The 21,373-nt window shown below is 40.3% G+C and overlaps 1 protein-coding gene across 2 annotated transcripts in view; it reads left to right on the top strand.

Annotated features, from left to right (window-relative positions):
- The window catches only part of ZC3H3 (zinc finger CCCH-type containing 3), a 508,339-nt gene that overhangs the window by 420,003 nt on the left and 66,963 nt on the right, over nucleotides 1–21,373 (top strand). For both annotated transcript variants that reach the window (XM_069096901.1, XM_069096902.1), the window contains exon 9: nucleotides 375–506. In XM_069096901.1, coding sequence (XP_068953002.1) covers nucleotides 375–506 — 132 coding nt within the window. The remainder of the gene's footprint in view (nucleotides 1–374; nucleotides 507–21,373) is intronic.

Below are 21,373 nucleotides of genomic sequence, written 5' to 3'. Positions count from 1 at the left end.
CAACATTCTTCCTAAAATGTGTCACCAAGAACTGGACATTTCTCCAGATGAGTCTAGACTAGAGCATAGGACAGTGTCTTTCTCCTTTCTTGTCTCTACCACAATGTGTGTTTGTGTGTATTTCCACACATCTGTGTCTGTGCAAGAAAATATATTTCTTTCTAAATGTGTATCTCTGAAAGTAAAGTGTTTGCCTTTTTTGTGAATGTTTGTCTTTTTCTGAATGTGTTCTACATCTCCTTATGTATGACTCTGTAGCTTTCTTTGTGATTGTGTGTAGGTCTCTGTTTATGAATTTTTTTGTATGAATGAGTGTGTGTGAATGGAAAGAGCTCCCACTAACCTATCATCCAGTCTGCTCTTTCTTTTTACAGATGCCTGTGTGTTCCTACTTCCTGAAAGGGATCTGCAATAATAGCAACTGTCCATACAGTCACGTGTATGTGTCAAAGAAGGCAGAGGTCTGCGTGGACTTCCTCAAAGGCTACTGTCCCATGGGAGAAAAGGTAACCTGTCAAACAGGGTGATTAGTCATCCATACCCTGGTCCCAGGACCTCCTGGTAACACATGCTGTGCTGGGCTGTGCTCTGTCTTTTACATTTGTCATTAAGAAGTTTCCCTTGGACTATGACTTCTTGAGGAGTATAGGTCTTTGGGTTGGAAATAGTGTACCTTGCTTTATGCTTCACAGAATCATTTCAAACTGAGGCCTGCCTTGGGATTTTTAGCTTTATTTGCATGATTTGAGGCCAGAGGGGAGAAGGAAATCTTACTTGTCAAAAAATAAAACCTTAGTTATTTGAATTAGCTAGGTATGGGGAATAGTAGAAACAGAAGGGGAATCAGTGAGCCTAAATTCTCTTCCAAGGGATATGGCTCTTTAGAGTCACACATACACACACATGCATGCACATAACATGCATGCACACACATGAACTGTGCCTACTTCTCCTGGGGCTCTGTCACATTCTTCTTTGTATCGTACTTAGCAGTATATGTGTTACTGATATATCACAAAACTATTTGCTCCTTGAAGACAGGGGATCATATTTCATGTTTGTCTCATAAGCATTGCTGAGCATGGGCTCTGCCATAAACAATATAAATAATAAATGGTAAGTTCAATTGAGCCATAGAGTGGGCACCCTCAGTAACATCAGAGCCTGAGAAACTCAAAATTAGAGGTCTGGCTTATGCTTGTTGTAGACTTGAGACTTGCAAATATGATACCTTTGGAGAGTAAGGGTGTGACTAGATGCCCCAGCCCTTTACAATCTGTGGGGAGTCCTCAACTGTTCTACTCTTTCCCATTTTCTGTCTTTAAGCCTCTATATCCCTGTCTGACTTACCACACATAAAAGCTGTATTTTGGAGATGGGATAAGCAACAGACTCACCAAATGGTATAAAGAAAGGGCATTGACCTTACTGGGTTAAAGTCCTGGCTCTGCCCACTTTCCTTTGCAAGTTCCCTTATCTGGGCCTTGGTTCTGTCCTCTTTCAAATGAAGGGGTTAGACCCAGTGGTTCCTGAAATCTCTTCAGACTCTTCCAGTTTGTGATTTTATGAATGATAGAATTTTTAGAAGTTGGATGTATGACCTTAGAGACCATCTCAGTCCTACACCTTTGTATAGCATAGAAGGACGGTGACTTACTCAAGGACAAACAGAGGTCTGGCATGCCCCCCAGCCTCAGGCAAAATTAGGTCCTAAATCAGGTTCTCCGACTTGGCTGAGAATGGGAACTCTTTGCTAAAATGGGAAATGTGTATGTTCCAAAGGATTCCTAAAACCACAGAATCCCAGAACTGAAAGAGGCTTCAAGGGGACTTCTAAGTGTTTTTTTCAAGGAAACTAGTTGGCACAATGGATAGAGTTTTGGGCCTGGAGACAGGAGGACCTGAGTTCAAATTTGACCGCAGACACTTCCTGGCTATATGACTCCATACAAGTCAACATCTGTTTGTCTCAGTTTTCTCAACTGCAAAATGAGGATAATAGTAGTACTCCCCATGCAGTGTTGTTGTAAGGATCAAGTGAGATAATGTTTGTAAAAGTGCTTAGCATAGTGCCTGGCGCATAAAAAGCACTGTATAAATGTTTATTCTCTTCCCTTCCCTCCATTCCAATTCCCTTTCCTTTTAGAGCATCCCTGAGAAGTGGTCATCCATCAGTCATAGTTATGGGCAGCTAATTATCTCTCGCCTATCAACAATAACCTGTTCTGTTGTGGGGCAGCTCTGATTGTTAAAATAATACTCCTCCTATTGAGCTAGAATCTATCTACCCTAGAACTACCTTTTTAGCTTAGGCCACCTGTGGTCCTCTAGGACCTCAAGGGCTGCATTTGGCCTTGAGGCTGCAGGTTCCCCACCCCTGGTCTAGGCTCTCTCTGTTTCATGGATAAATAATCATAGGCTTCCTGAATGAAATAGTCTGTCCTCCTGAAAAGCTGGATGCCCACTGTGTTCTTTTGAGAATACCTCTCTGTAGAGAATGAAGGCTCCTGAGGGTTAGTGAACAGGACCTATACAACAGCTTGCTTCAGAGCCTACCTCTTCCAAAAAGTTCTTGTGTCTGACAACTCATAAGGCTTCACCTGTATTAGTTTAGAATCCATAATACACAGAATCAAAGAATGTTGCTAATAAGTCATACTTATAAAATACTTCAGAGTTTACAAAAAAACTTTCTTTGCAATAGTCCTGTAAGAGAAATAATGCAATTGTTATCATCCCATTTTATGGATGAGGAAACAGACCCAGAAAGTGAAGGTCACATAGAGAGGAATTAACAGAGCCAGGATATGATCTCAGACCCTCTCACTCCAAATCCAGTGCTCATTTAAATGAGTTATTTTGCTTCCCAGTGTCAAGTGGAGGTCATCTAGTCCTTAAGGGTAGGGTTTAGAGCTGGATGGGACCCTAGAAAACATCAGGTCCAAACCTGTCACTTTATAGATGAGGAAACAGAATAACTCATCCAAGGTCTAACCCAGTAAGGAGTAAAGCTGAGATTCAAACCCAGGACTTCTGATTCCAAATCCAGTGCCTTTATCATTACCACCAGCCTAGAGGGCATCTTCCAGGAAGCAAATCCTACAGTGCCTAAGGGGAGAATAACCTAGAATCCTGCTCTTCTTAAGAAGAGAGACTCCATGGCAAGAAGGAGGAGGGGAGGTAAAAGTGTGTAGGCTCCAGCATTAGAACCTAGTATCCAGGTAATTCGAGTGAAGGGGAAAACAATCAAGAAGCATTAAGTGCCTGTTCTGTGCCAGGCATTGTGGATACAGAGTCAAAAAGAAACAGTACTTCCTCTCAGGGAGCTTACCAAAAAGGTGAAGCAAAGTACCGTGTTTCCCCGATAATAAGACACTGTCTTATTAAATGTTTTGGACAGAAAAACACCAGAGGGCTTATTTTAATGAACATTGACAGCAATTTTAATAAACAGGTAAATGTGAACAAAAAATGTACCTTTATTCAATAATGAATTCAATAAAGAACAGGATGAGTCGCTCACTGCTGCAGCTCTGATTGGATGTAGCTCGGAGCGCGGCGTGCGTTTCACGGGGGGGGGGGAGGACGGTGCATACAGAGGGTACCGTAATGTAGCGTGTAGCGCAGGGGATCACCTTCACTACAGTAGCAATCTCAATAGGGCTTATTTTCGGGGGAGGGCTTATTTTAGAGGAATCTTGCACGGTAAGGGGAGGGCTTATTTTCGGGATAGGTCTTATTATCGGGGAAACACGGTATGTAGATAATTATGAGATCATTGAATTTAGTCTTGCATTGAATTATGCTTGCTAAATAAATTAGCTTCACCCTTCAAGTGAGTCCAGAGAGTTTAGCATCCAGGAAAGTAGAGGGAAGGTTCCAGAGAGTCTTAGCAAGGTGAAACAAGATGAATAGATCTCATTAAATAATTGAATTTTTTTCATGCCCTTGAGTCTTGTCTGCTTGTGCTTTGTCTGATTCTATCTGCTAAATAAATTAAGACTTGCTCCCCTGACCAAGTGGGACCAGAGTGTCTGTTGGTGGCAGAGAAACACCAGTGACAACATGAACAGAACTGAGTGGATTTCATTCTTCATACCCTAAGTCGTCTCATGTTTCACAGCAAGAGGACTCACTGATGTAGGTAGCCATGAGATTATCCAGTATAGCTGGCTGGTATGGGAGACAAGGAACATTTTTGCCAGGACTTGTAAAAAGTGTGCAGTGTTTGTGTTTCTAGTCAAGCTTCTGTGTATACAAAGTGATCTCTGTTCTTGAAGAGAAAGTGAAGTGGAAAGGAAAGTACAAGATATGTTATTCAAGAGAATAAAGTTTTCTTAAAAGAAAAGGAGAAATGCTTTAAGTAAAAAGTGAAGAAGAAAAAGCTTATAAAACGGTAGAGGAGAATTCTCTCTTGTGCCAGAAGACTGGAGTGTGGAGCAGTGTGACAGGGAGTAAAGAGGGGAAAGGACAACTAAACATTAAGAACTGTATGAAAGTTATAGGGCTCTTCCTTAGAAGCATAGAGATCTGGACCATCTCTGGAAAGAGTAGCTTCTTGCCCTAAAAGGAAAGATGCTGTGAATCCATAGGTTCTTTCAGGTGACAGATAATACATTCTTCCATCAGAAGAATAGAGGAGCATATATTCCTTTTTTTTTTTCTTTTTTTGCTTTTTGGAGGGCAATTGGGGTTAAGTGATTTGCCCAAGGTCACACAGCTAGTTTTTGTGTTAAGTGTCTGAGGCTGGATTTGAACTCAGGTCCTCCTGGGCCAGTGCTCTATTCACTGTGCCACCTAGCTGCCCAAGGAGCATATTATGGAGAACCTCCAGAGACTTTTCAGATCTCTGTCTAGTGATTCATGCTGGACCAAATGGTATCTGTAGAAGGAATATGGAAATCATATCAAACCCAAACTAAAAGCCTTGGAGACACAAGTGATTATTTCATCACTACTACTTATTGAAGATTGGAACTTCAAAAGAAATAGATCTGGGAAGTAAATAACTAGCTATGAAGAATGTGTCTGAGAATGAAATTTTGGTTTCTAGACCATAGCTCAAAACATAGAAATGAGTGACTTTTATGGCAAGGGATGGAATTCACCTAACAAGGGCCAGTAAAAACATATTTGCCCAAAGTTTTATAAAGAAGACTAAACTATAAGGAGAGAAAGAGAAAGAAAATTTTCCATGTGGATCTGATAATCCTGGTTATCAGAGAATAGCTGTACAAAATGGAACGAAAATTAGCTGAAAAGGAGATCACTAATTCACAGGAGAAACTATTTAAAAGGAAAGCCAGTAATAAAACTCATAGCCTCAAGGTATAGACATATAAATGCAGAAAGTATATTTAATAAATAGAGTGAATTGAGTATCCTGACAGAAGGAGGCAAATTTGACCTCATTATCACTTAGATATGCTGAAATGAGACTTGTGATTGGAATGTAAAGTTGGGATAATAATATCTGTCCTCACTAGCCTGGTGTGAGGATCAAATAAAATGGCTGCTAGGTGGCAAAGTAGACAGAGTATAGGACACAGAGTCAGGAAGACCTGAGTTTGAATCCTGAGTAAATTCCTTGGATATGCTAATTATTTGACCTTGGCTAAGTCACTTAAACTTCTTGGTTTATCTCAGTTTTCTCATCTGTAAAATGAGAACAATTTTAGCCTCTACCTCACAGAACTGTTGTGAGGATCAAATGAATTAACATATGTAATTTACTTGGCAAATCTTAAATATAAAAGTTATGTAAATTTAATTTATACAAATATAAAGTTTACTATATTATTGCTAAATAATAAGCGCTTTGAAAACTTTAAAGTGCTATATAAGTGTTAGTTATTATTATACCTTAGTTAAAAAATTAAAGAGGTACAGTATTTTTATCTTTTTTTTTTGCTTTTTGGGGGGGGGAGGTAGAGTTAATTTGGATTAAGTGACTTGCCCAAGGTCACATGACTAGGACTAGGTGTGTGTGTGTGTGTGTGTGTGTGTGTGTGTGTGTGTGTGTGTGTGTGTGTGTTAAGTGTCTGAGGCCAGATTTGAACTCAGGTCCTCCTGTCTCCAGGACCAGTGCTCTATTCACTGTGCCACCTCACCGCCCCATTTTTATCTTTTTTTAATGTGAGTGACATCATTTAGGAAACTAAGGGAAGAAATATGAGAGCTTTTGGTAAGGAACAGAGATATTTATTACTTATTATATAAGTAATATTTTGTAGGAACATACTATATAGATCACTTGAACAGAAGCAAGAATTAAATGAGAAGTTTAGGAAACATTTCAAACTTTGCACAGCAGTATGCTACTATATTGATGGGAGATTTCAACTCTCCTGCTAGACCAAAGTAGCAGTATCTCATAAATTTGTGACATGCCTTATTGATAAATTCAGCCACATAGAAAAGTTTAAGTGTCTACTGTGTGCTCTGAGGCACTGTGCTAGGTACTGAGGATACAAATATGAAAGTGAGAAAGTCTCTGTTCTTAAGGAACTTACATTCTACTAAAGGGATACAACACATCTGGGGAGTGATGGCCAGGGAAAGGAACTAAGCAGTCTCAAGGGATCATGAATAGTGCTATATGGTAGTAAATTGTCTTGGCCTTTCCAGTACCAGTGGTAATATTGATTTGATTATTGTTCCCTAAGCAAGAGAAATGTAAAACAAAGGGACCAGTCAGTTCTTCTGCACCTAATTTATATCAATGAGGAGAAACTGGTAAGAAAGTAGAAACAGCAACAACGTGGGGCAAGTGACCATTTGCTCTATCAAAGAATTCATGATGCAGAAAAGTAAAGCTAGGAATTAATCTGGCTTGTATACCACAGATTTGAAGAGAACAGAGTTCAAATAAAAGGTAAGATCTGATGGCCTAACATTTTGCAGGGCAAGTCAGCCCAAGAAGAATCAGAAGCTCTCTAGAATATTATTCGAAGCCATGAGTGAAAATGTACTAATAAAGAAAAGGGAGGGAGTTGCCTAAAGGAACTAATGCTGATAAACAGGAAATTCATCAAAAAACCTCTGATTTAATAGATATGTAAAAGATTCAGCAAGTTATTAAAGATGAATACAGAAAAACAATATGGTCCTATAATAATTAAGTCAGGAACACTAAAGCCTAAAAATGGTCACTTAAAGGAACTCTGAGCTTATTTCTTCATCTGTTAAATGAGGGGCTTGGAATAGATTATCTCTAAGGGCCATTCCAACTCTACATATCCTTGAGTTCAGGTTACTCAGACAGTAGTCATTAAGCATTTTTAAGAACCTTTTATGTGGCAGGCGCTGTGCCAAGCTTGTTGCATACAAATATAAAAAAGAAAGACAGTCCTTAACTTCAAGGAGCTTACAGACTATTGGGAGAAAACACAACATGAAACTGAAAAGCCAGGGGCAAGGTACCCTGCAGCAGACATGGTGGAGATGTCACAAAAGTTAAGAAGGAGTGCATCCAGATGGGAAATGTGGAGATGTCTGTGCCATCTCCTCTCCATAAATGGTGGTGTTTGTGGCACTTCCCAACAATAAGATGGCCATGAAAAAGAAGTCAAGTGAAGGATCACAGGACTAGGTAGTACTGCTTGTAATAGTAATGAAATTTGAAGTTCTTTTTGTATTGCTAAGCTGAGAGGTACTTGCCTAGTTTCAAATTAAGCCTCTGTTAAAGAAACAGAAGGTATGGATTGTTGCTGATGTAACAGGAAGGGGCTGTAAAGGGAGGAGCAATAGTGTATATAAGGAAAAGCCCCAGAGAGGGAGAGTCAGAATTGCTTGGGATAAGCTTCATGGAGGCAGAAGCAGCTGCTACCAAGGAGGCTGAAGAGGAGAGGCCCAGGCTGGAGAGAACGATTTTGATTTTGGGAACCAGCTGGAGCTTCTGTGGGGAGCTGTGGAAGACTGAGGAAGCATGACTGTGATACTGGCACTTTGTATGAACCTTGTGGCTTAGTTAAGCCTTGACTTCCTGGAAACAGAGACTATGAAGGATTTAAGGTGGACTGGACACTTCGAGCTTCAGTGTGGAACAGGAACAGCACAGAGAACTGGACAAGAAAGTGGGAGCTCTCTGCCTTTGAACCCAGGTGATAATTTGGTGAATCCAGGTAGGAGCTGGGACTATAGAAGGGGATCCAGGGAATCTGAGAGACTGCCCCAAGTCAAGCTGAAAGAAGACTTTACTTGGATACTGTGTACTGACTGAGAAGATTGTATCTTATTTGTGACTGGGGGGTGGATGGTCTGTGTATTTTATACTGTGTTTCCCCGATAATAAGACACTGTCTTATTAAATTTTTTTGGACAGAAAAACACCAGAGGGCTTATTTTCAGGGGAGGGCTTATTTTAATGAACATTGACAGCAATTTTAATAAACAGGTATATGTGAACCAAAAAATGTACCTTTATTCAATAAGCAAATCACTGGGGAAGAACAGGATGACGCGCTCACTGCTGCAACTCTGATTGGATGCAGCTCGGAGCGCGGCGTGCATTTCACCGGGGGGGAGGGGGGACGGTGCATACAGAGGGTACCGTAATGTTGAGGGCTTATTTTAGAGGAATCTTGCACAGTAAGGAGAGGGCTTATTTTCGGGATAGGTCTTATTATCGGGGAAACACGGTACTTCCCCTTAAGAGAGTGCTGAGTAGTGACTGATATTGTAACTTAGTGTGTCCCATGAGTGTAGAACTTTGACTATTGTGTTTTGTGATGAATTGATTGAATGATTGAGTTGATTGAATGATTGAGTTACTAAGTGATTGATTAACTAAATGATTATACTTTGTTCAAAACTGTGTGACCACTGTGGTGAAAACTATGTGGCTGTTTTCTGTAATAAGTTGTTGCGAATGCTGTATTTTGATTATCTGTGATAAGTTGTAACATTGTGAATGTTGTACCTTGATTTACTGTGAATGTTTTGCTCTGATTTTTTATTGAATAGAGTGTTCACTATACTATGTAATAACCTTAAATGCTGTTCACAGTAGCATTCTTCAGGAAAGCTGCTTGTGCTTGACTTTACACTGATGCATGGGGTGGTGGGGGTTAGTGAAAAAGACAAAATCCTTTTCTTTCCAAAGAAAAAATAATGTTTAAACAAGGAAGAATAGGAGAAACTGGTTAGCAGAGAGTTGAAACTCAGGATGAATAGAGGGTCAAGCCAGGCAGCATCTAGCAGCCCTTAGGAAGCCAGAATTTTCAGATCTTTGCCAGCTACACCATAAAGGTACTAAAAACTGGTAGATGTGGTTGCTAATTTGCTGCAGGTGATTTTTGAAAGTTAAGAAGCTGCCACACCATCAGAGAAGGGCAAATGTTCACCTAATTTTCTTAAAAAGGGAAAGAGTAGACTCTACAAAACATAGACCAGTGAGCTTGGTTTCTGTTCCTGGCAAAATTCTAAAACATAAAGGGCACTTCAAAATGGAAACAGTGATTGCTGACTTTAAGAATAGGTCATGCCAGACAATCCTCATTTGCTTTTTTGAGAGGGTAACTAGATAAGTAGGTTAGAGGAATGCTGTAGACATAGTATACTTAGATGTCAGCAAAGCACTTGGAAATACCAAGCTTCTGAATAAAAAGTATAATAATTCTGTAAGGTGGATTTAAAACTTGATTGAGTGACCAGATCTATGGAGGAAGTCATTAATGGCTCAGTGTTAGCTTGAAACCCAGACTAACGCAGGACCTCAGATTTGTCTTTGGCCTTGTACTGTTCAACATTGTTAAAGTCAAGTATATGAGGACTTAGATGGTGTGCTTATTCAATTTGCAGATAACTTTGGATGAAAAGAGTTTGGCTCTCAAAAGATTTTGATAGACTAGAACTATGGCTTGAATCAAGATGAAATTTACTAAGAAGGAAAGTGAGGTTTTATATACCGTGTTTCCCCGATAATAAGACCTATCCCGAAAATAAGCCCTCCCCTTACTGTGTAAGATTCCTCTAAAATAAGCCCTCCCCCGAAAATAAGCCCTATTGAGATTGCTACTGTAGTGAAGGTGATCCCCTGCGCTACACACTACATTACGATACCCTCTGTATGCACCGTCCTCCCCCCCTCCCCCCCCGGTGAAACGCACGCCGTGCTCCGAGGTGCATCCAATCAGAGCTGCAGCAGTGAGCGCGTCATCCTGTTCTTCCCCAGTGATTTGCTTATTGAATAAAGGTACATTTTTTGTTCACATTTACCTGTTTATTAAAATTGCTGTCAATGTTCATTAAAATAAGCCCTCCCCTGAAAATAAGCCCTCTGGTGTTTTTCTGTCCAAAACATTTAATAAGACAGTGTCTTATTATCGGGGAAACACGGTAGTTGGGGTTTTTTTTTTTTTAAGCAGTTGGGGTTAAGTAACTTGCCCAAGGTTACATGGCCAGTTTTTTTTGTGTGGGTGTTAACTATCTGAGGCTGGAACCGATTCCGGGTTCTCCCGACTCCAGGGCCAGTGCTCTTACTCACTGTGCCACCTAGCCACCCCTATATAGGTTTAAAAAAATTAACTTCACAAATGGGATTGAAGAAGTATGCCTAGGCAGTAGCACCTTGGGTTTTAGTGAACTCCACGGGGTTTTTTAGCCTTAAATTTTGAGGCTGGAGGGGTGTCAATGAACCTGAATGGGAAAGAAAATTACATCTTCTATTTCAGTATAACTGGTTTCTTTTGTAATATTATGTTTTTAATTTTATGTATTTTTTTTGCCTTTTTTTTTGGAGAGGGCAATTGGGGTCACGTGATTTGCCCAAGGTCACACAGCTAGTTGTGTGTGTGTGTGTGTGTGTGTGTGTGTGTGTGTGTGTGTGTGTGTTAAGTGTCTGAGGCCAGATTTGAACTCAGGTCCTCCTGACTCCAGGGCTAGTGCTCTATTCACTGTGCCACCTAGTTGCCCCACATTTTATGTATTTTAAAATATTCTGAAAAGGGTTCCATAGGGCTTCACCAGACTGCCAAATATTTTCATATCACAAAAAAGGTTAAGAAACCCTGATATAAATGAGCAGTACAACATGGCAGCCAAAAAAATGATGCCACCCTAAACTGCAGTAAGAGAGGCATCATATCAAAAACAAAGGAGGTAATAAGTTCTCTGACCTCTGCTTTAGGCCATGTCTGGAGTACTGGGCAGTTCTGGAGACCAGATTTTAAGACACAAATAAGCCAAGTTGTGATTAGGTCCAGAAATGAGTGGCCAGAAAGGTGAAACAACAAAACACGTAGCATGTGAGGATGTGGAGTTTCTTGGAGAATACGTGGTGGGGACCAAGGGGAAAGGGGAGGGAGATAGAAATGCTGTACGTCATGAAGCTCTTTGAGGCCTGTCAAGAAGGATAGATTAGTTTGTTCTGCTTGACCCAAGAGGCAAGAATGCAGAGCTTCTAGCTTGTTGTAAAAGATAGACTTTCTCATATCTGGAGTTATTCTCAAATGGAGTATGCTGTTGTGGGAGGTAGTGGAGTTCCCATCATTTGAGAGGTCTTTAATCAGAGCCTACATTTGTGGGTGATGTTATAGAAGGTGTCACCTTGGTTAAGAAGGGGAGGGAATAAGCATTTACTAAGCAAGCACTGCAGTGGGATGGGTAAAGCTAATAAATGCTTTACAGATTATCTCATTTGAACCTCCCAACAGCCTTGTGAGATAGATTATCTTCTATAAAATGGTAATCATTATCCCCATCTTTGAGGATAATTGAGGAAACTGAGGCAGACAGAAGTCAAACAATTTGCCAGGTTTAGCTAGTAAGTGTCTGAGGCTAGATTTGAACTCAAGTCACACTGGCTTTAGGCCCAGTTAGGTGTTTAAGTATGGATTACATCAAGGGTTCTTTTTTGTTTCATGGACCTTCTCAGAAAAATTATTTTAAATGCATAAAATATATAGGATTACAAAGAAAATTGACTATATAAAAATACACCATCAAAATATTTTTAAAAATAAGTTCACACACCCCAGTTTAAGAATCTCAGGATTAGATGTACCTTAAAGTTCCCACAGATCTTAGATTCTGTAATTTTGCTACTGATGAGTACCCAGTGAAGTTAACATTAGCCTGACAAACAATATTATTGACTTGGTCCAGTAAGCACTAGTCAGTGTTATTAGGAGAATCTGTCCTTTCCTTGGTGTGAGGAAGAGGATACCCCAGGATAGAGAAGAATTAGGAGCAGTGTGTAGTAGGATCTGAGTTTCTTTCTGATCTTCCAAGGTAACCTGCTTTTTAGATCACAGTGACCCATTACCTTAGTCCTATTGCCTGAACCCAAAGATGCAGTCCCCAACCCCCAGCCCAGCCCTAGTTCTTAGACCTAAAACTTAACCTTCCATCCAACTCTTACCCTTCAGTCCTAGCCAGACCTTTAGTTCCCCCTCATCCCAGTTCTTATTCCTAACTGCCAGCCCTTAACCCATGTCTCAGCCCAGAGCTCCATGATGTCCTCCATCATAAATGATCTCCAACAATCAGTTTGACAATAGTCAGGAACACAGGCACAGTAGTGGTAACTTCCTCCCCACACACCACCTCTGAGAAGCCATTCAGGATGAATCGCCAATTTACCATCTTGTTAGTCCTAGCTCCCTACCCACGAAAGGTTCTCCTTAGGAGCTAAAAAGCCCCAAACAGGGCTTGTAAAAATGGCACCTAAAGCCCAAAACACACGCACCAGGACTTGGCCCCAGCAAAGTTCTCAAGCATTATCAGGGATAGAATTTAGGGAATTGGAGATTAGGGAGTTGAGCCTCTGGTCTAGACATACCTCTCACACTCAGGCAGGCAGGGCCCATGTGTTAACTGTGATTTGCTCCCTCACAGTGTTGTTTATGCTTATAATTACTGTGTTCTGCTGCCTTTCTTGCCAGCCCTGCCATGCTCACCTGTCATCCATGAAGGACTATTGTTATAAGAAATTCCCGACAGCTGAATAAACCAGACTCCTTCCCCTTCCTAATTAACCAGCCTGTTTGTCTTTTATATAGAGGAATACAACAAATACAAAGCAATTTAACATCTCCCCTCCACTCTTTTTCTTTCTCCTCATCTTAATTCCCAGCATACTATAAAGTGAGCACTGAATACCTTGTCCCCTACTAAGTGAATTCCCTCTCTTTCCTCCCAGCCCAAGATCACAGCTGCTTAGGAGGAGTAACTCCTCAGTGAACCAAACCTGCCCATGATGTAAATCTTGATGTTTTCACCCACATTCCCCAAACATCTGGTCTAGCATATCTTGGCTATGCCTGGGACTTGGGGCTATTAAATCTTTCTTCTGCCCTTCAGGTTTGAAACTCAGGAATAGGCCTGATTACTTGTTATTTGGTGCCCTTTTTCCATCTGGCTGACTCACTTTCATAGGATATTCCAGGACAGTGGGTGGCATCATTCAGGGACCTGATTTGATCAATCAGTCCCAAATTACTTGAGACCATTGAGATTTTACTGTGTACCAACCTTTGAGCTGCTAAGTATTCTCTGCCAAAGGTACAAACCTCAGAAACCTCGTAGACTGACTGGAGGGGTAAATTCCATCAACACTGAAGAGTTAGTAAAGAGCTGTATACAGGACAGAATAGAGTCAGATGAGCTTGAGCAAGTCAGTTGACTTGTCTGGACCGCATTTTCCTCTACTGTAAAATGAGAGGGTTGAATAAGATGATCTCTAAGGTGCCTTCCAACTCTAGCACTCTGTGACTCCAAATCTTGGGTTATGTCATTCCGGCATAAATGACCCTGGAATAAGAGAAGACTTCATGGAGGGAGAGAGGCTGTGAGCTAGGCCTTGGAGGATAAATAGCTTGGATAAGAAGGAGCTGTGAGTCATAAAGTGAACTAAAGAACTTAATGCAAGGAGGAAAATACATCTTTGGTGTCATTGAAATTGTAATGTGACAATAGGGTAGTACCTGGTCCAAGAGGAATGGATTAGATTAAAATGTCAAGGAAGCTGTAAGGGTGAACATGAAAAGGGAAGGGCATCACAGTCATGAAAGTCTATGGATCTGTGGAGGTGTAAGAATGGTAGAAGAAACCAAAGGAGGGGGGAAAGGCAACATTTTGCTATTCTGACCAAGGAGGAGTGACTTGCTGTAGTGAAAATGGCACAAGATTATATTTAGTTCTATAAATTCATCTCATGAATCATTTACTCCAACCCCTCCATTTAAATGAAGAAACTTAGGCCCAGGCAAGTTAACTGATTTGCCCAACGTTGTATCAGTAACCTGGAAGGTTACATAGGTAACTGGGATTCAAACACAGGTCCTGATTCCAGATTTGCCACTCTTTAATTTTACCATTCTTCCTTCTTGAGAGGAAATGACCATTACACCTCAGAATTTGTAAATGATAACTTCAAGAATACCAGATACAGTCTGACACATATCCTAGAAAGAGAATTCATCAGTAGAACAGATAGAATCCCATGGCCTGAGTCACTAAAAAGAAAGTCATTTCAAAAGAGGTTCTCTAAAACAAAATTCTGGTGATATAATTATACATAATTATTTTTAGGAAGAAAAAAGAGAAACGTCTAAAGAGGTCAGTCTAATTGCAGAGGGAATTCCTTGGCAAACACAGACTTAAACAAGACATGGAAGCAAGGACAAATAACTGAGGATGAATAAAAAGAATTTCATAACCTATGAGGCTAGTGTCAGAATCAGATGAGACTAATAATAAAAACAACCACATGGCAAAGAAGAGGATCAGAGGATAGACTCATTGCTCTGGGTGGGACAGTGATTTCTGATGACTAGGAAAAGATGGAACTACTTAGTAGCTCTTACTTTGCTTTTGTTTTCTATACCAAGGGAAATGAACTTGAAATAAAAAAGGATTGAACAAAAGTGATATCAGTGAGTTGAAACTACAGATAAGTGAATAGCGGTGGTAAGAGAATACCTGACTACCTTCAGTGAGTTTCACCAAACTTGGACAAACCTTATCCCAGAGTAATAATAGTATTGAGGAAAGAAATTGCTGGGCTGATCAGTGAAAATCAGAACTATTAGGAATAGCAAGTACATTGGCTACCATAGTTAGGATTGAAAGAGATCTCGAAAGACTGGAACAGTGAGTTGAATCTAGGGATAGGGGAAACTTCCAGTGCCAGTGCAAGTTGGCAACTTCTTGTTAACTTTAGAGTCTTAAAGAGTTACCTATAACACTGAGGGCATACATGACTTGCTCAGGTCACACAGCCAGAATGTATCAGAGGTGGGCCTTATGGACTTTTAACATAAGTATCATTGAAATCAACTGATGAAAATGCAGGGTAACATGATAAAAATATATTTGGGACATAGGAAGATTCATGATTAGACAGTTCTGAAGGACTTACGGTGAAAAACACTATTCACCTCCAGAGAGAGATAAATTCTGAGTGCATATCGAAGCATACCTTTTTTACTTTATTTTTCTTGGTTGGGGGGGGGTATCATGGCTAATATGGAAATATATTTTACATGATTTTACATGTATAATTGATACTATTACTCACCTTCTCAATGGGTGATGGACTGAAAGGAGAAAATTCAAAAGTCAGCATTTTTTTAAAAATGAACGCTAAAAATAATTTTTTTTTTTTGGAAAAAGATTCATGATTGGACTAAGGATATTGGAAGGACACGACAACTGCCTTCAAATGTCTGAAGTGCTGACATGTTAGGAGATCCACTTTTTTGTGTCTTAAGAGAACAGTGGGTGAAAGTTATGGAGAAGCATATTTAAGTTCAAAGAAGGAAAAAATATTTTAATTAAGTTATCTGAAAGTAAAACTACTCTTGGACAATATACAGCTACTCCTCAGTTATCCTGATTGCATATTTCAGGTAATCCTTGGACTAGATAGATTCTAAAATCCTTTCTAGCCTGAGACTTTATTTCTATAAAGTTTATTTGTGGCTGGTAGCCAGCTAGAGCATTATTTCTCAGAAGCCAAAGTGCAGGATTCTTTGGGATCCATATGGTGTTCCATCCATTTGGAACTAAACAATTCACTTATTCCCCAAACAAATATAAAACCTTACCTTCTTTCTGACAACCCTGTTTCAGCTCGGGGCACCGCCTTTTATCTAGTAACCCAGATTCACAACCTAAGAATCATCCTTGACTCCTCACTCTCACCCACATATCCAGTCATTTGCCAAATCTTGTCAGTTCTAATACCACAACATCTCTCTATTCATGTGAGCACCAACCTATTTCAGTCCTTCATTACCTCTTGCCTCAATTATTGAAATAGCATCCTAATTGATCTCCTTGCCTCAATTCTCTTCCCTCTCCCATCTGTTCTTCACATTGCCACCAGATTGACAGGTATTACAGACCTGAATATGTTACTCTTCTGCTCAAGAAACTCCATTGACTTCCACTTACTTTCTACAGTCAAATAAAAACTCTCTTGTTTGACATTTTCCACAATTTGGTAGAGCCTACCTTTCCAGACTTGTGGAACATTTCTCTATTTCACATGCTCTTTATGTATCCACCCAAGTAATCATAAGGGTTGTCCAGGTGAAGAAGGTATTTCAGGAGCAAGATCCCGAGAAGACCTATTAAATAGCTCCTGTGACCTCCCTCTTCTGCTGGGTTTTGATAGAGAATAGTAAATCCTATAAAACCTTTGAAGACAATGGAATCATAATAATAAGAATTATTTTAGAAAGAACAAATCACTTCGGAATCTAGTTGCCTGCTGGGATGATGGAATTTGGAACTCAAGGAGTCGTTGAACTGGAGCAGATAAAATAACGTCTTAGATAATAAGTGGTGTTCTGAACCCAGTCTGATTGAGGTCAATTCAGTGATTATTTGGGAACTGCAATGAAATAAGACGCTTATAGACCATATAACATTTAACAAAATGAAGTTCCTTCAACAATAGCATAGGGAATATATTCAACAGTGACACACGGTTGGTTCTTTTACATGTGACTCCTCTCTTATCCTCCTTGGCCATGATGGTATACCTAGTTAGCATGTTGTGTCAACTTACAGAGCATTGGGATGTCAGTCAATCTGAGGAGCACCTATTTCTCATGCACTGCTCTTTGTGTGGACAAACAGCAACCTATGACAACAATTTGAAACTAAATTCACCTAGAATAATTAAGCATTGAGAATAGTTTTATTGCCATTTTAAGGGGGATAAATAACCTATGTGACAGGGACTTTCCACTATTCTTGAGTCATATGTGGTAAATTTGTAACTGCATAATTAGGCCTATCCCCATGAGTCCCAACTAGATTAATTGTCTACATTGCTCCTACTCTAAGTGGGTGGAGTGGATATGGGGTCATCTGGGCTCAATATAGTAACTGTCCCAGAAAGGAGGAGGGACCAGCAAAATGAATGAGAAAGTATGTGTCTGTAGGCATACAACTCAGTCCACGGTTTTTATATGGCCAGATGGATGCACAAATATGATGTGCTAGAGCTGTTATCAGGGTTCATTCTGCAGCTAGGGTTGGAGTGTTGGTGTCAGTCGAGGTTAGGAAAGACATTTGATTTATCTGGACCGTCATATGCTACCTCAGAATGGCTTTCCATTCCCTTTCTTTCAACATGGCAGACAGGCAGCATCCTGGAGGGTCAAATGAAGAAGAGATGAGGAGTGTGGTTGGTAAATGCTGACAAGCACTGAAATAGCAATTTGTTGATTTGATAACAACAATAGAGAGATCTGTTGTCTTCCTGGAGCACATATCTAGAATGTGACAGCGCCTCTCAACATTAATTTTTTTAAAAAGCAGTTGGGGTTAAGCAACTTGCCCAAGGTTACACGGCCAGTCCTTTAATGTGGGTGTTAAGTATCTGAGGCCGGAACTGATCCTGGGCCCGCCTGATTCCGGGGCTGGTGCTCTTACTCACTGTGCCGCCTAGCCACCCCTACTTCTTAACATTATTAACATAAGTGACTACTACCAACTTCTGATTCATGAGGGCACAAAAAAATTCTACCAGAAAGAAACTTGTACTAGATTTCAGAGTCTTGGGCAAAACACCTAGGACCTTGGGGGCACAGGTAATATCTCCATCACTACTGCTGTTAAAAGTAAAGACCAGAAAGGAAAAAAAAAAAAGCAGATTGGAAATTAACTAGGTAAGGAGATGATGTCTGAGAATGGGATTTAGATTTCTGGATCTTAACTTAAAATATAAGAAGAACAATTCCCTCCCCAGTGATAGAGTAGATCAAAGACTGGCAGGAATATATTTGCCTAGCCCTGGAGTCTTTTCTTTCTAATCAGAAGGGCTTTAAAAAGAAAGGAATAAAGGGAGGAGGAAACTACCCATTTATATTTACCAAGTTAGATACCTTAAAGAATAGAAGTATAGGTAGAATACTAACTAGGTGGCATAATGGATAGAGTGCCAGGCCTGGAGTCAGAAAGACCTAAGTTCAAATCCAACCTTAGGCACTTACTAGCTGTGTGACTCTGGGCAAATGACTTAACCTCATTTGCCTCCATTTCTTCATCTGTAAAATAAACTGGAGAAAGAAATGGCAAACTACAGTATCTTTGCAAAGGAAACCCCAAATGGGGTTAAAAGAGTTAGACACAGGTGAATGACAACACCAACGACTACTGAACAGCAACAGCAGGAAGACTAGCACCTCAGTTGTAGACATACCCCCAGATTCACAGGGGACAGAGTCAGAGAAAGGAGCCAACAATAAAACTGTGACTTTGGGGCAGGGAGACAAATTTGGCCTCGTAACTGTCACAGAGGTATGTGATGAGACCCATGACTGGAGTATGGCTCAGGAAGAATATACTTTATTCAGAAGCAATAAGATACGTAAAAGAAAGGGTGGAGTAGCATTGTACAGTAAGAGGATATGGAGTAGAAATAATAAAATCTTTGTGAGTAGGGTGTAGAAATGACTTCCGTTTAAGAATTTGTGATAGAGAGGAAAGGAAAGACTAGCACAGTTTGATATGAGCCATAAATATGAGAAAGACAAGATTTCAAAAGGATCAGCAAAAGTTAAGTAGGTTCCTATGGACTGAAATTCTACAAAGAGGGGTGGCTAGGTGGCTCAGTGAATAGAGCACTGGCCCTGGAGTCAGGAGGACCTGAGTTCAAATCTAGCCTGAGACACTTAACACTAGCCGTGTGACCTTGGGCAGGTCACTTAACCCCAATTGCCCTGCCCTCTCCCCTCCAAAAAAAAAAAAAAAAAGGAATGCTCCCAAGGAAGACACAAAGAGAAATAATGACAATAAGAAGACAGACTGAAGGAGGGCAACAAGGGGAGGGGTGGGGTGGGGTGAGACAGTGAAATATGCAAACCATGGGCCAGTGAGCTTGACATCAGTTTATTATTAAGGGGATGGTTAGTGAACACTTGGGGTGGGGAGCTGCTGTAATCACAAAAAGAGCCAACTTCATCAAGAACAGGTCAGACTAGACTTTCTTTTTTGGCATGGTTATTAGAATCATAGCTCTGAAGCTGCAAGGGAATCTTAGAGGTTGTCTGGTCCAACATCCTCATGTTATAGATGAGGAAACCATTTTGCACAACATCACAGTAAAGATCAGAGATGGAATTTAAACCTAAGTCTTGTCACACCTGAGCAAGTGCTCTCTCCACCATGCTACACGGCTTCCTAGACTGTTAGATCAGGACAATGGTCTACCAGAGATAGAGTTTACCTAGATTTTAGCAAAGAATGGGATATTCTCATATTATTCTCGTGAAAAGATGATTATATAAAATTTCTCCATTAAGCTATGGCAAGATATGAGATAGATGACAGTATAAATAGATGAATTCAGACCTGATTGGATGGATGGACCCAAAGAGTACTCCTTAATGGTTAGAAGGAGTTTTCTAGGAGAGGGGTCCAGAGATCTCTGGCCTGATGCTATTCAACCTTTTGATCCGTGACTTGGAAAAAGGCTTAAATGGCACACTTATCAAATTTGCAGATGACACAAAGGTAGGAGAGACAGTTAACACATGCATAGGTCAGTATCCCTAAAGATCCTGGCCCCCTTCAGGGTTGGACACTGGACTGAATCTAAAAAGATGAAATTCAATAAGGTCTTATACTTGGAATCAAAAATAAACTTCACAAGAATAAGATTGGCAAAGCATGGCTAGACAGCAGTTCAGAAGATGACCTGGGAATTTTTAGTAGGCTACAAGCTCAGTATGAGTCAATAATGTGATATGGCCATCAAGAAGGCTAATATAGTCTTTACCCAAATTGCAAAGGGCATAGCTTCCAGGACTAGGGAGATGAGTGCTACTGCGCGATGCCCTGGTTAGACTGCATCAGGAATATTACAGTTAGTTCCAGGGACTACATTTTAGGAAGGCCATTAATAGACTGGAGAGTGTTCAGAGGAGAACAGTGAAAATGAGGGAGGGCCTCAATGTCATATGAAAATCAGTGAAAAGACCTTGGGATTTTTCACCTGGAGAAAACAAGCCCCAGGAAGCTCAAGATAACTGTCTTCAAGTATTTGAAAAGCTGTCGTGTAAAAGAAGGCCTAAAATTGTTCTGTTTGATCCCAGGAGGCTATACTAAGAGCAAGGTTAAAAGCTGCAGAGAGGCCAGTATAGGGAATATAATATATAAAGGGAAACTTCCTAACAGTTGGAACTTTCCAAAAATGAAATGCTTTCAACAGGTATCAGGTTCTCCCTCACTGTTGGACTCCTGGTGAAAGGTAGATAGTCATGACTTGTTATAAAGATAAAGAGGATTCTTGTTCAGGTATGAATTGGATTATATTGTTTTTGAGATCTCTTTTAACTATGAGATTCTATGGACTAGGCTCCAGGCCTAGTAAGGGACTGGCTCCAAATAGTCCTGTGTATTTGGTCCAAGGGAATTCCCTCTTTTCACTTCCCTCTCTTGTCCTTCAAGAGAGAAGCCAAGACAGGTGAGATAAAGAGCAAGGGAAATAAGATTCAGCCATTCATCCATCAGTCCACCAACGTAACTGCTTGTTATGCTTTGCCCTGTTCTAGGCTTACTGGAAGGAAGCAAATCCAGGTCTTCCTGACTCAAGGTCAGCTCTGTCATCAGTGTACCAATCTTGTCATATGCATGCATGCATACATGTGTGCATGCAGATATATACACACTATGCAAACCCACGTGCATATACATATCTAAATACAGTCATATATAAGAATATTTCTACATAGTTCTGAAAGACAGGGAATGTGGTATAGCAGATAGAGTACTAGATTTAGAATCAAGAGAGTCAGGTTCAAATCCTCCAACACTTATTATCTAGGTGACCATAGGAAAGTCATTGAACCTCATTGAGCCTCAGTTATTTCATCTATAAAATAAAGGTAATAATACCTGTAGTTCCTACCTCACA

This window comes from Petaurus breviceps, unplaced genomic scaffold, assembly GCF_028583685.1.
Source record: "Petaurus breviceps papuanus isolate PSGF00001 unplaced genomic scaffold, PetGlider_PUasm1.0 339, whole genome shotgun sequence".
In the NCBI taxonomy this organism is placed as follows: domain Eukaryota; kingdom Metazoa; phylum Chordata; class Mammalia; order Diprotodontia; family Petauridae; genus Petaurus; species Petaurus breviceps.
This window is presented reverse-complemented; position numbering and strand designations above follow the sequence as displayed.